The sequence below is a fragment of the Sapajus apella genome, unplaced genomic scaffold, assembly GCF_009761245.1.
Source record: "Sapajus apella isolate SASKATOON/1434 unplaced genomic scaffold, GSC_monkey_1.0 scaffold62, whole genome shotgun sequence".
NCBI classification, from domain to species: Eukaryota; Metazoa; Chordata; class Mammalia; order Primates; family Cebidae; genus Sapajus; species Sapajus apella.
The window spans coordinates 11330842-11353933 of NW_022437002.1; the positions used below are offsets into that span (position 1 = coordinate 11330842).

General features: G+C 40.9%; 1 protein-coding gene across 33 annotated transcripts in view; it reads left to right on the forward strand.

The window, feature by feature from the left end:
- MACF1 (microtubule actin crosslinking factor 1) overlaps positions 1-23092 on the forward strand; it is a 410941-nt gene that overhangs the window by 275396 nt on the left and 112453 nt on the right. For all 33 annotated transcript variants that reach the window (XM_032247548.1, XM_032247549.1, XM_032247560.1 and 30 more), the window contains 9 exons: positions 1066-1290; positions 5414-5932; positions 7030-7206; positions 7479-7602; positions 9335-9543; positions 9907-10224; positions 16378-16544; positions 18252-18408; positions 20560-20677. In XM_032247548.1, coding sequence (XP_032103439.1) covers positions 1066-1290; positions 5414-5932; positions 7030-7206; positions 7479-7602; positions 9335-9543; positions 9907-10224; positions 16378-16544; positions 18252-18408; positions 20560-20677 — 2014 coding nt within the window. The remainder of the gene's footprint in view (positions 1-1065; positions 1291-5413; positions 5933-7029; positions 7207-7478; positions 7603-9334; positions 9544-9906; positions 10225-16377; positions 16545-18251; positions 18409-20559; positions 20678-23092) is intronic.

Below are 23092 nucleotides of genomic sequence, written 5' to 3' on the forward strand. Positions count from 1 at the left end.
AAGCTGTCCCCAGGCTGCCTCTATAGTTATGATGGGAATCGTGGCCCTGGGATAAACCAAAGAGAAGCTAAAGTCTCAAATGGTCCTCTGCACCCCACTCAGCACTGGTGGATTGAATTTGAATCCTTTGTTTAGCCTTGGATGCTGACACTAATGAGGAAGGTAGAGGACATGGAAAAGAAAAATAAATTACCTGAAGCTGAATTTTGAAATAGATGAATGTATAACTTGGCATAACCTATTTCATTAATTAAAATACATGTAGAGCCAGTAAATAGAATTTCGGAAGCAAGTTGAAGAATTAAATATTTCCCTATAGTCTCAGGTAAAAGAAAAAATTTAAAAAGAGCTAAATGTTGTATTTAGTTGAGGAAAGGATGAAAGAATTTTTTCTTTCCTTTAGGAAAGAACAACCAGGTAATTGAATGTGACTGTGCTATTTCTTACCCTACCAAGCCAGTGCAGCACTTCTGTGTACCCTAAAAGATTCTGTGAAGTTTGTTGGGGTGGCAGGACTAAATGATCTCTTAATAAAATCTTTCTAAATCTTGGGATTTGTTTTGTTTTGTTTTTTTGAGACAGTGTTGTTACCCAAGCTGGAGTGCGGTGGCACGATCTCGGCTCACTGCAACCTCCACCTCCAAGTTCAAACGATTCTTGTGCCTCAACCTTCTGAGTAGCTAGACCACAGGCATGCACCACTACACCCAGATAGTTTTTTGTACTTTTAGTAGAGATGGGGGTTTCACTGTGTTGATCAGGCTGGTCTCAAACTCCTGCCCTTAAGTGATCCACCAGCCTCAGCCTCCCAAAGTGCTGGGATTACAGGTATGAACCACTGTGCCCTGCCTTTTTTTTTTTCTTTAAAGCAGTAAGATACAATGAAATGTAGAAATATTTTTAATAATTTTTCAAAAGATTTTAAAAGATATTAGTTATCTTTTGTATATGCAAAGACTGTTTATACCCAGTCTTAGAATTAGCATAAAATTCTCTCTTACTTAACCTGTGGTTGTATCATTGAGTATATAAAGCCTCTCACTAGACTTCCTCTGTGGCTTTCAGAGTAAAGCAGCAAAGGAACTGGCAGAGAACAAGAAGAAGATAGATGCTCTCCTGGAATGGGTAACTTCAGTAGGATCATCTGATGGACAGCTACTGACCAACCTTCCAGGAATGGAACAGCTCTCGGGAGCTAGCTTGGAGAAAGGAGCCTTGGATACCACTGATGGTTACATGGGGGTGAATCAAGCCCCAGAGAAACTGAACAAGCAATGTGAGAAGATGAAGGTGAGGATGTTAGTTTATCCTCACGATGCTAGACAAATTTCTCCTGCCCTGAGCAAGTAACTGCAATCACGTTGCCCCTAAATCCAGAGAGCACACCTCAGTTTGTATCTCTTTGATGTCTCAGCAGCTTTGACACTGTTGTCTACTCTTTTTGAAATACTTTATCTCTTGGTTTCCATAATACTGCTCTGTCCTTACCATCTTTCTTACTTTCCTCTGGCCAAGCTTTTCAAATACTGATGTTTCCAGGTATATCCTAGGCCCTCTTTTTATCTTTCAGAATATACTTTCCTTGGGCAGCCTCATCTACTCACAACACTATAATTGCCATTTGCACAAATGAATTCTGTGTATACATTTCCCTCCAGCCCTGATACCTGTCCTGAGCTTCAAACCAGTGTATAAATCCATCTGCCTATTTGCAGCTTGGGCCCACAAGCACATTAGCATGAAAATGGAACTCCTATTTCCTATGATACTCCTCCCACAATCAAATGTTCTCTTTCCTGTATTCCTACGTCATTGTGTGAACTGGACTTCATCCTAGATTCCATTCTCTCTCTCACTCTTCCACATCAAATCAGTCATCAAATCTCATGCTAATTATATTTCTTTCATAGTCAGCTACACTTCTTCATCTTTTTTGAGATCTTGTATTTTAGACCACTATCTGCTTTCACTGGTATTATTATAGTAGCTTCTACTGGTCTTCTGTCCTCTTGGATTTTACCTTCCATCTATTTTCTTTACTACCAAGGAGTTTTTCTAAAATGCCATATCCTTGCCTCGCCCTTTTTATGGTTCCCTGTTGCCCTCAAGATTACATGGTTAACTCTCCTCTCAGCTCCCACCCACTGGGATCTAGTCTACTTATTTGGCCTTATCTGTCACCTTCCTTTATGCTTGAGCATTTGCTTATATTGGTCCCTTTCAGTTTGTTAGCTAAACTGTGCTCTCACTTTCCTCTGGGCCTTTGCATGCTCTTGGAACTTCCTTGATTTTTCAGTGCATAAAGTAAGGGAGAGCCCCAGCTGTTGGTTAATTTTTACACATTCTTCAGATCTCAACTTAGAGTTCTTCCTCTAGGAGGCCCTGATTCACCACCGCTCACCAAATTTAGGGTATATATTCCCTCATATGCTCTTTTTTTTTTTTTTTGAGACAGAGTCTTGCTCTGTCACCCAGGCTGGAGTGCAGTGGCGCGATCTCGGCTCACTGCAACCTCCATCTCCTGGGGTCAAGTGATTCTCATTCCTCAGCCTCCCAACTAACTATGTTGGCCAGGCTGATCTCAAACTCCTGACCTCAGATGATCTGCTCACCTCCCAAAGTGCTGGGATTACAGGTGCCCACCCTATACACTCCTCTTATACCCTTTCCTACGTTGTATCATTTCTCATTCTATATCGTTTTCTTTTCTGCATTTCCCTCTAGATGTTAGGCTTGAAAGCACACACAATTTCTTACAGCCTCCCTACTCTGTAACAAAACAAAACAAAGCAGAAGTCACTCTTACTGTTTATTTCTACTCATTCATTTCTTCATTTAGCAATACTGAATACCTGCCATATGCCAGGAATTAGAAATAGGCCAGTGAGCCAACCCGGTAAACCATCTTCAAGGGCATCAACTGGCATATACAGGCACATTCTATTGAGTGAAAGATTACATGTTTAGGACGCTTACAACACATGGATCATATATTTTAGTAGTAGCACCTTTGTAGCAAGAACATTGGCTTAGCTGGAATACTTGTGTTCAGTGGCCTGTATGGACCCATTGTCATATTTTGTTTTAATAGGATTTCTGCCTCTTGCATTATGGTTTTTGAAGGTCCATTATAATGTGTCCCCCAAAGCCCTGGTAGTCTTACAGAGGACAGAGCAAAAATGATTCTGCTGTCATAGGGTGTCTTCTGACACCTTTTGCCTTCTGACATTGGCAGCAGTCAGCCTAACCAAGTGGCATCTCCATTCCAGGAAGGAAATTGTGTTACTTACAGGTGTATGGATTGGAAGGTGAAAATGGAGGACACCTGAGTGATTGTAGTATCGTCCCCACTTCACTGTCTAAGTGAGCAAGATATATTTGTCATTCCAGCTTTCTTTTTTCTTCCTTTTCTTTTTTTTTTTTTTTTTTTTTGAGACAGAGTCTTACTCTGTCACTAGGTGCCAGGCTGGAGTGCAGTGGCGTGACTTTGGCTCACTGCAACCTCCACCTCCCAGGTTCAAGCAATTCTCCTGCCTAAGCCTCCCGAATAGCTGGGCCTACAGACGTGCACCACCATGCCCAGCTAATTTTTTTTTATTTTTAGTAGAGACGGGGTTTCACCATGTCGGCCAGGATGGTGTCGATCTCTTGACCTCATGATCCGCCCACCTTGGCCTCCCAAAGTGCTGGGATTATAGGCATAAGCCACCACGCCTGAACTTTTTCTTCATTTTTAAAGAGATGATGCCTCACTTTGCCACCCAGACTGAAGTGCAATGGGACAATCGTAGCTCACTGTAACGTTCCAAGTCCTGGGCTCCAGTAATCCTCTCCAGTAGCTAGGACTACAGGTGTACACCCACCATACCTGGTTAATTTTTTTTTTAACAGACAGGATCTTGCTGTGTTTCTCAGGCTGGTCTCAAACACCTAGCTTCAGTGATACTCATGTATCAGCCTTCTAGTCACTCCAGTTTTCTTGAAATAATGTGGGAAGCTGAGACTATCAGGTTGCTATTGATACTAAATAGCAATGGCTAAAACTAGACAATATTCTGTAGTCCTTCTCTAGGTAATTGCATAAACAGTATAGGTAGTCAGGAATACTGACAACTCCCACTGTCTTCTAGACTCAGGAAGAACATCTTATGTTTCAAAACAAAAACTTAAAACTCTCCTCAAAGAAGTCATATTCCATTGGAATAAAAACGGTCTATGTATAGACAAAGTACATACAAATAAAAAGTACAAATTACTTATGTTACCCAGAAATACCGTTTACTCTCTATTTAATGAATTAATTAATTTTCCATAACCTTTCCTAGTAGGGACCGTCTTCATGGACACATGAGTGACATATTTCACAGCTAAGAACTTTGTTTTTATATTGCCATGTATATGATGTATTCAGCCACCCTTCCACTAATGTAGATGATTGATAGTTGTCCATTTGTACAGTTTAGTGAAGAAAGTCAGGTTTTGTTTTGTTTTGTTTTTGAGACGGAGTTTTGCTCTTGTTACACAGGCTGGAGTGCAGTGGCACGATCTCAGCTCACAGCAACCTCCACCTCTCAGGTTCAAGCGATTCTCCTACTTCTCCTGCCTCAGCCTCCTGAGTAGCTGGGATTACAGACATGCGCCACCATGCCCGGCTAATTTTGTATTTTTACTAGAGACAGGGTTTCTCCATGTTGGTCAGGCTGGTCTCGAACTCCCGACCTCAGGTCATCCACCCACCTTGGCCTCCCAAAGTGCTGAGATTACAGGCGTGAGCCACCGCACCTGGCTAGAGAGTCAGATTTGAGCCACAATTCTATTCCTTAACAAACTGCATGACCTTAATCAAGACATATACCGTCTTTTTCATATTCACTTTCTCTTAATATGGTATGATATTGTCTACCTACGTTATAGGTTGTGCCACAAAGCAAATGAGATAATACGTGTAAAATCTCTTTGAAAACCATAAAGTCCTATACATGTCAGTTCAGAGGGGATTCACATATGGAATACTGTTTAGAGAGTAGGTGATATTGTGATTTCTGAGCAGCTGGAAAAGTGATCTCTTGAACCTTTCCCTACTTTTAGAGACCTTTCCCTACTTCTAGCTTATAGGTAGAAGGATCCTTAAATATTATAAGTACAGTTTAAGAATCAGCATCTAAATTAAAGGCATGCCTAAAACAAGGGGCTAAACCGAATAAAATGAAGTTAACAGGGAAAAATGTCATATGCAACAAATCAGAGAGGTGTATGACTTGACAGCAATGTGGGTGAAAAGATCAAGGCTTAATGAGAGCAGACCTCACACGGAGTATGAAGTCCAGTCTTGTATACTCCAAATTATTGTGGATTCCCTACTGATTGTCCTTTATTTGGGGGATTTTTTTTTTTTTCTTTCTTTCTTTACCAGGCCCGTCATCAAGAATTGCTGTCCCAGCAGCAAAATTTCATTCTGGCCACCCAGTCAGCTCAAGCCTTCCTGGACCAGCATGGCCACAATCTCACACCTGAGGAACAACAGATGCTGCAAGAGAAGCTGGGAGAGCTAAAGGAGCAATACTCTACTTCCCTGACCCAATCAGAGGCAGAACTGAAGCGGATGCAGACACTTCAGGATGAGTTGCAGAAGTTTCTGCAGGATCATAGGGAGTTTGAAAGCTGGTTGGAACGATCTGAGAAAGAGCTGGAGAACATGCATAAGGGAGGCAGCAGCCCTGAGGCCCTTCCCTCCCTGCTAAAACGGCAAGGAAGCTTCTCAGAGGATGTCATTTCCCACAAAGGAGACTTGAGATTTGTGACTATCTCAGGACAGAAAGTCTTGGACACGGAATACAGTTTTAAGGAAGGCAAAGAACCATCAGAAGTTGGAAACTTAGTAAGGGACAAGTTGCAGGATGCAACAGAAAGATACACTGCTCTCCACTCAAAGGTAAGGGGGCAGTTCTTGGCATCCTTGGTGAAACAATCATGGCAGCCTTCACATGATGTGGGTGGTTTCTAGGGCTCAGAATAAGAACCCCAGGCCAGTGGGAGAGCTGATTTATACATGGACCACGGGCAGAGGGTCTTCACAAACAATGCAAAAAATGTAACATACATAGGCCTTTGGGCTAATACCTGATAGCTAGCTAATACCTAATAGCCAGCACTAGTATATTTCACACTGATGGTGAAGGTGGAAGTGTTTACCTTCCTGTATCCTGACCAGCTGACTTGGGCTCCCAAGAGACGTAGCACATAGGTGAATATTAAACTAATTGCACAGTCTTTATTCCTGGACAGAGCATCTAGGATAAATCTTATCTTCCTTCCTATCTAAAGAACTCCCTCTTTCTTCTAAAGTTTAGAATCCAGTCAGTTCCTTTTACCTGTCTTATGCCTTCTTGCCAACACTTCTTTTTTTTTTTTTTTTGAGACGGAGTTTCGCTCTTGTTACCCAGGCTGGAGTGCAATGGCGCGATCTCGGCTCACCGCAACCTCCGCCTCCTGAGTTCAGGCAATTCTCCTGCCTCAGCCTCCTGAGTAGCTGGGACTACAGACACGCGCCACCATGCCCAGCTAATTTTTTTGTAGTTTTAGTAGAGACGGGGTTTCACCATGTTGACCAGGATGGTCTCGATCTCTTGACCTTGTGATCCACCTGCCTCGGCCTCCCAAAGTGCTGGGATTATAGGCTTGAGCCACCGCGCCCGGCTTGCCAACACTTCTAATCCCCATGAAAGAACAGTTTTTGCACTTCTTAACCCCTACCTTTGTCTGTAACCTGATGTTCATTTCTTTGGTGACTTATCATACATCTCATTAAATTTTCTGGATATATAAGAAGGTTGAGGTGAATAGTATGGAACAAACAATGGGGACCCACACTTACAGATTATTGCCACCCATCTGTTCATAAGTTCTGGAACTACCCTTATCTGAAGTTACGGTATATTTTCTGTAACAAAGCCAGGCCTCTTCTTTGACCAGCTACTGTCTTTGGCCTGACCTTGCTTAAGTTGGCTTAACTTTCTTTCTCTGGTACAGTGTACACGATTAGGATCTCACCTGAATATGCTGTTGGGCCAGTATCATCAGTTCCAAAACAGTGCTGACAGCCTGCAGGCCTGGATGCAGACTTGTGAGGCCAATGTGGAGAAGCTCCTCTCAGATACTGTTGCCTCTGACCCTGGAGTTCTGCAACAGCAGCTTGCAACAACAAAGGTAAGTCAGGGGACACAGGCTGTGTTGTGGCGTCAAAACCTTGTATTGCATGGCATAAAGTATACCAAAGTAAAGCAAATGCTTACACAAAATAAAGGCAGTGGTTGAGATGCCTTGGACGAGACTGAGTCCTAAACACTTGCTTCTAATATCTATGGCTACCGGTAAACTTAGAATTATTTTGTAAAGCTGCTTAGTAGCTCTAGATTCCTAGAATCAGCTTTGATTACTCATTCAGATGTTTTTCTTTTGTTTTTTTCATGGACAAGCAGCAGTTGCAGGAGGAATTAGCTGAGCACCAAGTACCTGTAGAAAAACTCCAAAAAATAGCCCGTGACATAATGGAAATTGAAGGGGAGCCAGCCCCAGACCACAAGCATGTTCAAGAAACTACAGGTATAAAGCAGCGACAGTAATAGTACTCCCTTAATTCCTAGTATGTACCTCTGTTCTGCAATATATCACATTGTGTTGTACAAATATCTGTGATCCAAGGCTAGAGGCTGAGAATATAAACATGAATACACGTATACTGTCATCAAAAAGCTCATCCTTTAATGAACTTTATTCTTGTACCACTGAAGGACCTTCACAATCTGACTTCAGTCCCTTTTCCCCAGGCATCTACCTTCTGGCCATACCTACTTCTTTTCTTTCCCAAGTAAACCACTTACTTCTACACTGTATTACCCCTGAAGTTTTTCCCATTGCTCAGTTGCTAACATTTATCGAATGCTTACCAAGCATGGTGAAATCTTGCTCATGCTTCAAGATGTAGCCAAGAGTATATCATGGTGAATATAGTTATTAACAGTATATCATATACTTGATAATTGCTGCGAGAGAGAGAGAGAGAGAGAGAGAGTGTGTGTGTGTGTGTGTGTGTGTGTATAATTATTATTATTTTTTTAATGGACAGGAGTGCAATGGTGTGATCTTGGCTCACTGCAACCTCTACCTCCTGGGTTCAAGTGATTCTCCTGACTCAGCCTCCCAAGTAGCTGGGATTACAGGCATGCGCCACCATGCCTGGCTAATTTTGTATTTTTAGTAGATATAGTGTTTCACCATGTTGGACAGGCTGGTCTCGAAATCCTGACTTCAGGTGATCCACCTGTCTCGGCCTCTCAGAGTGCTGGGATTACAGGCGTGAGCCACCGCACCCAGCTGCGAGAGTATATTTTAAGTGGCTTTACCACAAAAAAAAGTGATATGTAAGGTAATGCATATGTTAAATAGCTTGACTTAGCCATTCCGCTCCTCAAAAGAAACAAAAAATAATTATTCTTCCTTCTGGGCTTCTTAAGGACAGTACTGCAGTACTCATAGTATTAATATAGCACTTAAGATTTATTTTTATTTTTTGAGACGGAGTCTCATTCTGTCATCCAGGCTGGAGTGCAGTGGCGCAACCTCGGTTCACTGCCGCCTCCGCCCCCTGGATTCAAGTAATTCTCCTGCCTCAGCCTCCCAAGTAGCTGAGAATACAGGCTCCTGCCACCATGCTCAGCTAATTTTTTGTATTTTTAGTAGAGATGGGGTTTTGCTATGTTGAGCAGGCTGTTCTGAAACTCCTGACCTCGTGATTTGCCTGCCTCAGCCTCCCAAAGTGCTGGTATTGCGGGCGTGAGCCACTATGCCCCGCCAAGATTTTATTTTTACCATTAATTGTGACGCATCTTCCTCTGCCTATGCTCTGCTTTAGAGTCTTAAGTTGTAGATATCAGATGAGATACTTAAGTGTGTTTAGTCCTCAGCATCTAGTACAATTTCTAGTTCTTTGTATGTGGTAAATAACTAATGCTTATTGAATTTGGCTCTAATACCAATGCATTTCAAGCTTATTCCTTCTATTGGCCTTAATGTCGATTATTATTACAGTTACTGTGTTCACTGTAGGACTGGGCATGGTGACTCATACCTGTAATCCAGGCACTTTGGGAGGCTGAGGTAGGAAAATTTCTGGAGGCCAGGAGTTCAAGGTCAGCCTGGGCAACATAGTGAGACCACATCTCTATAATAATAATAATAAATAAAAAAGATTTCAAATGTGCAATTTAAATACAGCCTTTAAAAGCATAATGCAAAAATTGTTTCCACTCTTCCTTTTCATGGCCTGTTTTTTCAGATTCCATATTCAATCGCTTCCAAAGCCTCTCTTATAGCCTGGCTGAGCGATCTGCTCTGCTGCAGAAAGCAATTGCCCAATCTCAGAGTGTCCAGGAAAGCTTGGAGACCCTATTACAGTCTATTGGGGAAGTTGAACAAAACCTGGAAGGGAACCAGGTAGCATCACTCTCATCGGGAGTCATCCAGGAAGCCCTAGCCACAAATATGGTAAGACCTATGTCCCAAGAGCTAGCATAGAAGGTGTGTTTGCCATGTGCCATCATTACATAATGTTGAAAAAGTAACAAAAGAGAATTTAACACCTATGAATTTTCTGATAAGATTCAGAAATTATTACTAATCCATGTCAGATATTTCTACCCAGCTAAACTGAAATGAAAGTGGTGATAGCAAAGTTATATGGTAGAAGGGGCAGAGAACTAAGGGAATGAGATGTGTGGTGTTCTGAAGGTTCAGTTGCAGTCCTCCAGCCCCTCCCCCCCTTGCAAGATAGCATATAGTTATTAGTTTGTGGCTCAGATGTCCTGGAATAAGTAAGCCAGGAGCTGACAGACATGTTCTTCATGACAGAAAGTGAAGCAGGACATTGCTCGGCAAAAGAGCAGCTTGGAGGCTACCCGGGAGATGGTGACCCGCTTCATGGAGTCAGCAGACAGTACCACAGCAGCAGTGCTGCAGGGCAAACTGGCAGAAGTGAGCCAACGGTTCGAGCAACTCTGTCTACAGCAGCAAGAAAAGGAGAGCTCCCTGAAGAAGCTTCTGCCCCAGGCAGAGATGTTTGAACATCTCTCTGATAAGCTGCAGCAGTTCATGGAAAACAAAAATCGGATGCTGGCCTCTGGAAATCAGCCAGATCAAGATATTGCACATTTCTTTCAACAGATCCAGGTGAGGATATATCTTCCATGCTACCAGAACAAAGAGGAGAGAAGGGCAGGGAGAGAGCTAGCATTTACTGAGCACACAGTATGTCAGTCAGTATACTGGAAACTTTACCTTCATTATCCTAGAGAATTACTATAGCAGTCCTGTAAACTAGATATCATTTGTCCAGTTTCTAACCAACACAGTCAAGATTTATTTTTCACTCTTACTGCATGTTCAACCCAAATCAGCAGGGCCTCTTGGCTCATCATAGTCACTCAGGGATACAGATTGATGGAGATTTCATCCTAATGTAAGCTTTCATCTTTACTGCCTCAGTGGGAAAAGGGCATATTATATCTGTTTACATTTCATTAGTCAAAGCACTTTCCGCAAAACCACCTACGCCTTTCCAGGGAGTGAGGAAGTGTAATCTCGCCACATACGTAGAAGGTGCAAAGCTAGAAATATGTGGTAAAAAGTATTAACAACTACCACAGATATATACCCTGGAGTAGAATTGCCCGGTCATAGTATATGCATATATTAATTTAATTTGACTCAGTAGTGGCCAATTTGAGCTCCAGAATGGCTGTACCAGCTCACATTCCTAGCTGTAGTACCTCAGCATTCCTATATCTCTGCATTGCTGCCTTCTTTTTATCCAACTTTCTTTTTCCATATTAAAGTGGAATCTCATTGTTTGGTTTGCTCTCCTATTTGCTTTGAATTATTTCAAACTTATAGAAAAGTAGAAAGAATGGTCCATTAAACACCAACATACACTTCACCTAGATTCACCAATTTCTACTTGTTTTCCCTCTCTTTATGAAAATGTAAAAGAGAGACGGTATCATTATGGGCTTCTATATTATTCCCATTATTCTTTATAGTACTTAACATTTTCCCAAATGTGGTCAATGGGAGCCCCTTCAAGCTGTCGCCTGTGGCTTTTTGACAAGTCTTCTTCAGCATAAGAGCACTTTTGGCACTTAAGGTATTTGTGGCGCAATAAGATATTTCTTTGTCCCTGATCTGAAATCAACTATTTCTCTGAGAAGTCCCACTTTTAGTGGGGAATGATATTTAGAAACTAAATCTGGATACTAGATGAGCTACTGGAGCGTCACTACTTTAAATTCTTTTTAATAGATAGTGTTAGGAAATATATGTTTATGTTTTTTATATCATGAAATCATACTGATAGTCTAGTTTCAACCCAACACCATAGGATTCTTCCTCCTTTCCACATTTGTGTCTTCCTTTGTTTTGGGGTGAACCCTAGTTCCCACCAACAACTTTAATATATTTACTTATTGGTTTTATTCTACAATATGAGACAGTTTTAGAATTATACTAGTATTTTTACCAACAACAAACCTGCTAAATGAAACCGAAGATTCCTTTGGATTTGTTTTTGTCCTTAGCCTATGACTCACTGTATACTGTGTTCAAAAATTACCTGAATTATGTTTTCTGTAATTTCACATATAATTTGATTTATTTCTATTTGTATTCAGCTTTAGGACTTTATTTTTCTAACTTTGTTGATTAATCTTATTTTTAAATATATAAAGCATTAACATAGCTCAAAAGTTTAAACTATCCAAAAAGTTATACTCAAGGTATAGGAAGTGAATAAGAATATATTCTCATTGTCTTTTCCATCTCTTTCATCCCATTTTCACCCATTCCCATAGTAACAAATTTCAGGGTTTTTTTTTCTTTCTTTCTTACTAAGATGAACATAGACACACATTCCTATTTCCCATTCTTCCTTACAAAAAAGGATATATTGGCCGGGCGTGGTGGCTCATGCCTGTAATCCAAGCACTTTGGAGGCCAAGGCGGGCGGATCACCTGAGGTCGGGAGTTCAAGACCAGCCTGACCACCAACATGGTGAAACCCCGTCTTTAAAAAAAAAAAATTAGGGCCGGGCACTGTGGCTCACGCCTGTAATGCTAGCACTTTGGGAGGCCGAGGTGGGTGGGTCACCTGAAGTCAGGAGTTCAAGACCAGCCTGGCCATCATGGTGAAACCCCATCTTAAAGAAAAAAAAAAATTAAAAAATAAAAAAAGGATATATTACATAATTCTTTGCACTTTGCTTTTTTACTTAATATGTCTTAGAAATCACTTAATATGGATTCACAGAGATCTTCATTTTTTTAAACCATACATTCATTGTATAGATGAATTACAGTTTAATCAACAAAACTCTTTTTTCTCTCTCTCTTCTTTCTCTGTCACCCAGGCTGAAGTGTAGTGGCACGATCTCGGCTCACTGCAACCTTAACTTCTGCCTCATGGGTTCAAGCAATTCTCCTGCCTCAGCGTCCCAAGTAGCTGGGATTATAGGTGTCTGCCACCACGCATGGCTGATTTTTCTGTATTTTTAGTAGAGATGGGGTTTCAGCATGTTGACCACTCCGGTCTCAAACTCTTGACCTCAGGTTATCCGTCCACCTCAGCCTCCCAAAGTTCTGGGATTATAGGCATGAGTCACCACTACACCTGGCCAAGAAGACTCTTACCTGTGGGCATTCCAGTTGTTGTTTCCGAAATTATGCTATTACAACTGAATAACTGTGTGTATTTTTTCCCATAATATTGGAAGTGTATCCTCAAAATAAGTTCCTAGAGTGGAGTTGTTGCATTAAAGGGTAAATACATGTGTAGTTTTGTTAGAAATAGCCAAATTTCCCTCCATCGAGATTTCACAATTTTGCATTCCTATCAGCAGTTTATTCGAGTGCCTGTTTCCCCTATGGCGTCACCAACAAAATTTATTATCAAGCTTTTAAATGTTTTCTGGTGTGAGTGGTAAAACATGATATGTGAATGTCAGGGTTTTAATTTTTTCTTATTAGTGAGGTTGAGTATATTTTTACATTTAAGAGTCATTTGTGAACTATCTGTTCATATATTTTGTTGTTTTTTGGTCAAAATTTTTGGTTTTCTATTCTCTCAATTTTTAGAATGCTTATATATTAGATTTTTTTTTTTTTTTTTTTTTGAGATGGGGTTTCGTTCTTGTTGTCCAGGCTGGCGTACAATGATGTGATCTTGGCTCACCACAATATCTGCCTCCCAGGTTCAAGCAAATCTGCCTCAGTCTCCAGAGTAGCTGGGATTACAGGCATGCACCACCACTCCCAGCTAAGTTTGTATTTTTAGTAGAGACAGGGTTTCTCCATGTTGGTCAGGCTAGTCTCAAACTCCTGACCTCAGGGGATCCACCCACCTTGACTTCCCAAAGTGCTGGGATTATAGGCGTGAGCCACCACACCTGGCTGAGATTAATTCTTTATCTGTGAAGAAGAATGTTGTTTCCCAGTTTGTGCTTTTGACTTACAGTGTTTTTTGCCATTTAAATGTGGAGCTTTTGTTTTATATAGTAAATTTTATTAAATTTTATTTAATAAAATAAATAAATCTTTTATTTTATACGTCTTTTATTAAATATGTATTTTCAGTCTTAGTTTGAAAGATTTTTGTCATACCCAGGTTTTGAAAAAATTTACTTATGCTTTATTCTAAAACTTGTTTAATTTTTTGGCCTTTGAATTTTTTAACAAGTTAAGCTTATTCTGAAGTATGAATCATGTTTATCTTTTTCTATCATGTCTGTATAGTTGTTCATAATACAAGTTGAGTGTACCTAATCCAAAATCTGAAACGCTTCAAAATCGGAAACTTTTTGCGAGCTGACATGACATTCAGAGGTCATGCTCAAAGGAAACACTCATTAGAGCACTTCAGATTTCAGAGCTTCAGATTAGGGATGCTCAACTGCTAAGTATAATACAAATATTCCAAAATCTGGAAGAGTCTGGAAATCAATACACTTCTGGTCCCAAGCATTTCAGGTAATGTCCAACCTGTATACTGAATCATTTATTTGAAAAGTTCATCTTTTCTCCAGATTTAAGAAGCAGTCTTCATTATGTACATAATTTTCATTATGTCTTTGAGTTTGAGTCTATTTCTGGATTTTCTTTTTTTTTTTTTTTTTTTTTTTTTTTAAAGATGGGGTCTTGTTCTGTCACCCAGGCTGGGGTGCAGTGGTGTGATCTTGGCTCACTGCAACCTCTGCCTCCCAGGTTCAAGCGACTCTCCTGCCTCAACCTCCCAAGTAGCTGGGATTACAGGGGCCTGCCTCCACACCTGGCTAATTTTTGTATTTTTAGTAGAGATGGGGTATTTCACTAAGTTGGCCAGGCTGGCCACTCTGTATTTTTACAAGAAACATCCGGAAGGAGAGGACAGTTGGTTAAAAAGTACATATTGCTCCCCCATCCCCAAATATCTTGCTATCTGTATAGCCATTCCTCTGACTAATTGAAAAAATATCAGAAAGAACTTAGTGAGGAGGGGTAATATTCTGAGGAGGAAAAAAGCAAATGGGATTTTTTTTTTTTTTTTTGAGACACAGCTTTGCTCTGTTGCTGAGGCTGGAGTGCAGTGATGCAATCTCAGCTCATTGCAACCTCCGCCTTCTGGGCCCAAGTGACTCTCTTGCCTCAGCCTCCTGAGTAACTGGGACTACAGGTGCATACCACCACACCTGGCTAATTTTTGTATTTTTAGTAGAGACTGGGTTTCACCACGTTGGTCAGGCTGATCTCAAACTCCTAACCTCAAGTGATCCTCCTGCCTCGGCCTCCCAAAGTACTAGGATTGCAGGAATAAGCCACCATGCCTGGCTTTTTTTTCTTTTTTTTTTTTTTGAGACAGAGTCTCATTCTGTCACCCAGGCTGGAGTGCAATGGTGCAATCTCAGCTCACTGCAACCTCCTCCTCCTGAGTTCAAGCTGTTCTTCTGCCTCAACCTCCCAAGTAGCTGGGACTACAGGTGTGTGCCACCATTTCTGGCTAATTTTTGTATTTTTAGTAAAGACGGGGTTTCACCATGTTGGCCAGGCTGATCATGAACTCCTAACCACAAGTGATCCACCTGCCTTGGCCTCCCAAAATGCTGGGATTGCAGGCGTGAGCCACTTTGCTCAGCCCTACAAATATACTTTCATGTAATCTACAAATATAATTTTATCTTTTCTTTTTCAATTCTTATTCCACAGACTTTTAATTGCATTGGTTTTTTTTTTTTTTTTAATTAAATTACATTTTTTTTTAAATAGAGATGGAGTTTCGCCATGTTGCCCAGGCTGGCCTTGAACTTCTGGGCTTAAGTGATCCACCCACCTTGGCCTCCAAAAGTGCTAGGATTATAGGCATGAGCCACTGTGCCTCGCTGATATCTTAAGTACAATATTAAATAATAGTGGAGATGGTGTGTTTATCCCCATTTTACAGAAGAGCCCTCGGAGCTTAGAGTAGTTTAGTAGCTTAATAACACAAGTTAGTTAAGTGGTAAACTGTGATTGAATTTCAGGTCTATTTGACTCCTGAAACTTTCTTTCTTTACGTCCTGTCATGGTACCTCCCAAGTCTTTGAACGTTTGTTTAAAGGAGACAAGACTGTGTTGTAATTCCTAGCCACTCTCCAGTGGATTGAAAATGTCCTACATATATTTATCAGATTTATTTTAATTGGACTTTTTAATTCAAAAAACATTAGCCGAGCATGGTGGCAGGAGCCTGTTTAATCCCAGCTGCTTAGATGCTGAGGCAGAATAGCTTGAAGCCGGGAGGCGAGGGTTGCAGTGAGCTGAGATGGAACCATTGCTCTCCAGCCTGGGTGACAAGAGCAAAACTCTTAGGGGTCTTTTCCTTTTTCTTTTCCTTTTCTTTTCCTTTTCCTTTCCCTTTCCATTTTCCTTTCTTTCCTTTTTCCTTTCCTTTCCCCTTTCCTTTCCTGTCCTGTCCTTTCCTTTTTCCTTTCCTGTTCTGTCCTTTCCCTTCCTTTCCAAGTTGGAGTCTCACTCTGTTGCCCAGGCTGGAGTGTAGTGGCACCATCTTGGCAGTGGCATCCTCTGTCTCTTGGGTTCCAGCAATTCTTCTACCCTCAGCCTCCTGAGTAGCTGGGAATTACAGGTGCCTGCCACCATGCCCTGCTAATTTTTGCATAAACTTTTCACTGACTTGAAGCTTACAGATTTATTGTTTTGATCTAGTATTTGACCTAGCAAGCATACCTCTTTTCTTATTCCTTCTTTTTAGATTATATTTATAAGGATTAGAGGATTTAATACATTTTCTTGTTTGCTTGACAGGAGCTCAATTTGGAAATGGAAGACCAACAGGAGAACCTAGATACTCTTGAGCACCTGGTCACTGAACTGAGCTCTTGTGGCTTTGCACTGGACCTGTTCCAGCATCAGGAGAGGGTACAGAACCTCAGAAAAGACTTCACAGAGCTACAGAAGACAGTTAAAGAAAGGTGAGTTATCACATATGTTGGTCAGCATTGGGGAACTATTTTTTCTTGCTATGAAGTGAAATGAACTTTTCTCCTTTCTTCCTTTACCAAAAAGATAGCATCTAAAACTCTGCTACTGAGTCATAGGAGGGTGAAAATGCCTCTTTTAGGCAGAGCTACCTAATCTAATTGATGCTTAGTGGGTTTTCTTTCTTTCTTTTTTTTTGAGACAGAGTCTCGCTCTGTTGCCCAGGCTGGAATGCAGTGGCGCCATATCAGCTTACTGCAACCTCTGTCTCTGGGGTTTGAGCAATTATTTTACCTCAGCCTCCTGAGTAGCTGGGATTACAGGCGCCTGCCACCATGCCCAGCTAATTTTTGTATTTTTAGTAGAGACAGGGTTTCACCACGTTGGCCAGACTGGTCCTTAATGCCTGACCTCAGGTGATCCACCCACCTCATCCTCCCAAGGTGCTGGGATTACAGGTGTGAGCCACTGCACCCAGCCATTTAGTGGTTTTTCTAATAGTAATTAATAGAAAATAGGGATGTATTTGCTCTCTTTGTGTTCAGCAGCATAGGCCTCTTGGACCAATGGAACAAATTTGAGGTAGCAAGTTAGATTATGGAAGAATTTGGAAAAAAGAGAAAAATTAGGAGAGATTTCCTAGACATAATTAAGGGTGATTTTGGCACTTCCCCTGGCTTTTTTTTTTTTTTTTTTAAAGATACAGGGTCTTGCTGTGTTGTCCAGGCTAGTCTTGAACTCCTGGCTTCATCGATCCTATTGCCTTGGCCTCCCAAAGTGCTAGAATTACAGGTGTGAACCACCATGCCCAGTCCCCCTGCTTGTTTTGACCACATTTAAGTTGCTATTTTGGAGGAGTATCTGGATCTTTATTCAGGGCAAACAAGGGAATATATGACAAAGGCTGGCTGATTTTTGTTCCCCGTTGAAAAGCACGATTCCCCATTGGACAGCCTCACATGGATTTAAGAGCATGAACAAGACTTATCTCAGGTTAGCCATAAATATGATCTTGGTTTAGCAGATGACTGCCTTGGTGACTAGAGGAAAAGAGTTGCTCAAACCAACATTATTAGCAGCAGATTATTTAATGGAGAGGATGGGGACAAAGGTCAAGAAAACTTTGTTTTTCTTCCCCTATGTTGAGGGCCTTTTTACTGAAAGAGGCATCAGAATTTCTGGATTGACATCTGTCTGAAAGATATGGCCATTTCCAGAACTTGCCTTTTGATTTATTTTATTTATTGGCGTAATTAATCTAGAACTAATCACCTAACTTCTGTGAGCCTCAGTTTTGGCACCTTCCTTGCTAAAGCTATCAGCACTTGAATTGGTCCTTGAAAGAGTCAAATACCTAAAATGTAGCAGGGCTGAAATTGAGATTCAAAGCCTGCATTCTTTCCATTGTATCACAGTACCTAAATAGCAGCCTCTCTTTAGTTTCTCACTTTCACTTTAGCCTAGAGTAAGATTGAAGACCTCTTTCCCAAGAAATGTCCAAACAAGGGCAATAGATTCCTGAGTTTGCTACTCTCCAACATTATATGTGGTTGTTCAGCCAAACCTGCTGTGGAAAAGATTATGAGAAAGAAAGGCCATGTTAGGAAACTGATGTCTAGAGTCCCAGATTGAACTAGTCTTAGCTCAAGTTGACTTTATAAAACTTAGTCTGGCAAGTAACAAAACTGCTTCACTGACAGAGAGAAAGATGCATCATCTTGCCAGGAACAGTTGGATGAATTCCGGAAGCTGGTCAGGACCTTCCAGAAATGGCTGAAAGAAGCTGAAGGGAGTATTCCACCTACAGAGACTTCCATGAGTGCTAAGGAGTTGGAAAAGCAGATTGAACACCTGAAGGTAGGTGAACGAAGGGACTCCAAGAATTGGACTAGACACTGGTTTGAATACCTCTATTAACTGGTCTCCAGCTGTAGTGGGGGAAATGTATGAGAAATCCAAGTTGTCAGTCTGTATCAGAACAGAAATTCCTCCATTTTCTTCATGTGATAGCAGTCTACCCATACCGTCCTTGAGAAGCTTACACTCTCTTGGTATGTTCGAGAATTAGACAAATATATTTAAGTAAGTAACCAGATAATATGTTCAGGAAATAGAGGATAGAAGAACTAGTACTACTTCAGCTAATGAAGGAAAAGCTAGAATCAGATGGTTGAAAGGCACCTTCAAGGATAGGACCAACCTTCCTCCCATTCCTTGCAGAATCCCTTCTGTACCATCTTTGCTCCATAATCATCCAGTCTCTGCCTACACCTTTAATCTATGTCTTCTTTTTGTTGAAATAAGCCAAATATGCTTATTACAGGTGTGAACTAGCTGTCATGCACTTATTTTTATTTTCTCAGTAAAGCACACTTTATCTTGAGCAGATGAAAGAGAAGAGTTTGCTTTCACAGAGCAAGTGCCAGGAGCATTTGCTGTTGGGAATTCCCTAGGACAGAGCTTTCCCAGCATGTTTATTTCACGGTACCCATAGTGTTTTAAGAAATTTGTCATGACACGTCAAGTCCAAAAAAAAAAAAAAACCAAACCAAAAACCACTCCTAATACTTCCACTTGCTAAGACGTTAGGTCCAAACAACTTAGTAGTTGTTCATGTGATGTCCAACAGATGTCACTGTGTTTTCCTCAGAAATGTGAAATATTCTGTGAGTCAAGCCACTGTTTGGGGACTGTGGCTCTTTGGAATCAAGAGTGATTAATTAAAGAACTGATAAGTAGTGACCAAGGGTCAGTTCGAAGTTGCGCAGTATGAGCTTGCTAGATGTTAAGGGCTTTGTGCCTTTCTCTGCTGCTACTCTGCAGCTTAAAGTCAGAGCAAACTAAGTAGACTGTCAGGGATATTCAGTATGAAGGAGGGCACTGAAAGCTAGAACGATGTCCTTGTTCTAAAAGGAGTAAAATCGTATCGATATGGCAGGAAATCACATCTTGGGGACTTAGCGTGATGTGGTACTTTTGTCTTAGAACAGATGCCATTGTTTCTTAATGGATTTCTATGGTAGTTGGATCTTTGATTTCAAACCCCATGGTGTTTCCTTAATAAATGCAAAATATAGCCTATGATTCTATATATTTTTCTATATCTCAATATTTTGGCTCCTCATTTATCCTTCAGTTATATTTCTTTTTTAATCTTTATATGCATGTTGCTCCCTCTTGTCCATGTGGCAAACTCTTACCTTTCTTTTTTTTATTTTTTTGAGACAGAATCTTGCTCTGTCACCCAGGCTGGAGTACAGTAGCATGATCTCGGCTCACTGCAACCTCCGCCCCCCCGGGTTCAAGCAGTTCCCTGTGTCAGCCTCCCGAGTAGCTGGGATTACAGGCGCGTGCCACCGGTGACGCCCAGCTTTTTTAGTAGAGATGGGGTTTCACCACCTTGGCCAGGCTGGCCTTGAACTCCTGACTTTGTGATCCACCCGCCTCAGCCTCCCAAAGTGCTGGGATTACAGGTGTGCGCCACTGTGACCAGCTAATTTTTTAATTTTATTTTATTTTATTATTATTATTTTTTCATTTTTAGTAGAGACAGGGTTTCCCCATGCTGGCCAGGCTGGTCTCATACTCCTGACCTCAAGTGATCTACTCACCTCAGCCTCCCAAAGTGCTGGGATGACAGGTGTGAGCCACCATGCCTGGCCATTATCTTAACTCAAAGCTTTCCTTCCACTAGGCAGAATTAGCTAGAACTCTTCTTGTGCTCTTGGAATTCACAGACTGTCCATAATACTGTAATAGCATTTATAATGCAATTGATAATCTGAGCTCCTGGTTTTAGGAATTGTTTCATAATTCTATTTTATATCCCCAGCGTTTGGCATGGTGCCTGACCTATAGTAAATATTCAATAGCTATTTGGTAAATGAATAAATAAATCAGAAGGATGGTCTCTTAATGCTTGTCAAGGGAGTATATGTAGAACAGGTATCTATTTATGAGAAAAAAAGGCCCCAGATATTACATTCAGCCATTTTCTTCTTTAAACAGAGTCTACTAGATGACTGGGCAAGTAAAGGAACTCTGGTGGAAGAAATCAATTGCAAAGGTACTTCTTTAGAAAATCTCATCATGGAAATCACAGCACCTGATTCCCAAGGCAAGACAGGTGAGTACAGGCTTTTCAAAATATAGTGAACAAAAATTGCTCTTTGCATTTGGCCTTTGGAGATGTCTCTTTATATAATTAAAGAGAAAATCAAGGTTGGGTATGAAAACAAAGGGCATCCCTAAAGCAGTCTTCCCCCACAACCTGACCTGTAACCCCTTTTGCTATATAACATTGCTCCATTTTGCAAAATTCCTTCCCATGATGGGAAAAGTAAATCAACTGGTTGGCCCATTTAAAACTATCAAATGGACATAATTAAAATAGGATTTTCATCTTGAGAATTTTGCTTTTTTGAACATGCAAAGGGGATGAGTATGTGTCATCTTTAGACTTGGGCACTGGCTGCGTGCAGTGGTTCATGCCTGTAATCCCAGCACTTTGGGAGGCCAAAGCGGGTGGATCACGAGGTCAGGAGATCGAGACCAGCCTGCCCAACATGGTGAAACCCCATCTCTACTAAAAACACAAAAATTAGCAAGACGTGGTGCTGCGCACCTATAGTCCCAGCTACTTGGGAGGCTGAGGCAGGACAATAGCTTCAACCCGGTAGGTGGAGGTTTCAGTGAGCCAAGACCATGCCTGCACTCCAGCCTGGGCGATAGAGTGAGACTCCGTCTCAAAAAAAAAAAAAACATTTGGGCAGGCCTGGATGGGTATGAGGTGATATCCAGGAAGAAGCAAGGTATTTAGAAGTCAGTGTTGAACCAGGTGCGGTGGCTCACACCTGTAATCCCAGCACTTTGAGAGGCCTAGGTAGGCTGATCACTTGAGGTCGGGAGTTTGAGACCAGCCTGGTCAACATGGTGAAACCTTGTCTCTTCTAAAAATATAAAAATTAGCCAGTCCTGGTGGCTCACGCCTGTAATTTTAGCTATTTGGGAGGCTGAGGCAGGAGAATCCCTTGAACCTGGGAGGCAGAGGTTGCAGCGAGCCGAGATCGCGTCAGTGCATTCCAGCCTGGGCAACAGAGCAAGACCTCATCTCAAAAAAAAAAAAGAAAAAATAGAAGTTAGTATCAGTTCACCAGAGAACTGTCACACTTCTTCAGAGGGGATACGAAGATTGTGCCCAGATGTGTATTTAATCTTTGACGGGAAATTAAGTCTTTCAAGCAAATTCTAATATGAAGGCCGGGTGCAGTGGCTCATGCCTGTAATCCCAGCATTTTAGGAAGCCGAGCTGGGTGGATTATTTGAGGCCAGGAGTTTGAGACTAGCCTGGCCAACAGGGTGAAACCCTGTCTCTACTAAAAATACAAAAATTAGCCAGGCATGGTGGCACATGTGCCTATAGTCCTAGCTACTTGGGAGGCTGAGGCAAGAGAATTGCTTGAACCCATGAGGCTGAGGTGGGAGAATTACTTGAATCCAGGAGGTGGAGGTTGCAGTGAGCCGAGATTGTGCCACTGCTCTCCAGCCTGTGCAACAGAGCAAGACTCAGTCTCAAAAAATATATATATCATATGAGTTCCCAGTCACTTGCTGGTTGTTAATTGAGATCTCTCACTTAAAAAGTAAAGGAAAAATTTATTTTCTTTCTGAAAATGTGTACTTTTCTATAGTATTCTAAAGTTAAAAGATATTTTGGAACTATCTACAAGTGATAACATTTCAGGGAATTAGTGATACATCAACCTCTACAGTCAGTGACTAATTTCTATGTAACTAGATCAGAGTCAGCAAACTGCAAACATTTTCTATAAAGGGCCGGATAGTAAATATTTTAGGCTTGCAGGCTATATGGTCTCTGTCACAGTCGTATACCTCTGCCATTGTGGTACAAAAACAGCCAAAGACAATACATTAATAGAAATGAATGGTTGTGCCTATATTCCAATAAAACTTTTTTGAAACAGATGATGGGCCAGATTTGGCCAATGAGCTATAGTTTACTGACTCCTAGACTAGATCTTTTTTTTAAAAAAACATAAATCTCATGTAGAACCCTGCTATATAAAACAAATATTTTGTTGGCATAAATGTCCCTTATATGTTGTTTTATAGCATTTATCTGTTATGAAATCCACCAGTAAGAATATTGAGACTATCCTAATGAATATAAAAATTTGAAAAGGAAGATTATTGGATGACAGCGTCATTATCCAATTTATTTCTAAATTTTATTTGGTTTCATTGTATCCAGAAAATATGGTTCACACAGATTAAGTAATTGCAAATGATGACTAATGTTTTTAAAAGTTTACTTCATAATCTCAGAACATGCTTTGATTAAATTGAGCTAGAAACCTGAAATAATGTTGTAGTAAGAAATTCTTTTTTCTTTTCTTTTTTTTTTTTTTTTTTTTTTTTTTTTTTAGATTTTTTCTCTTTTTTCCCCTTTTTGGTTTGCAGTGGTAAATTTTTTGCCTACTAAACCTCCCCCCCCCCTTCTCAAACTCTTTCTCTTCCTCAC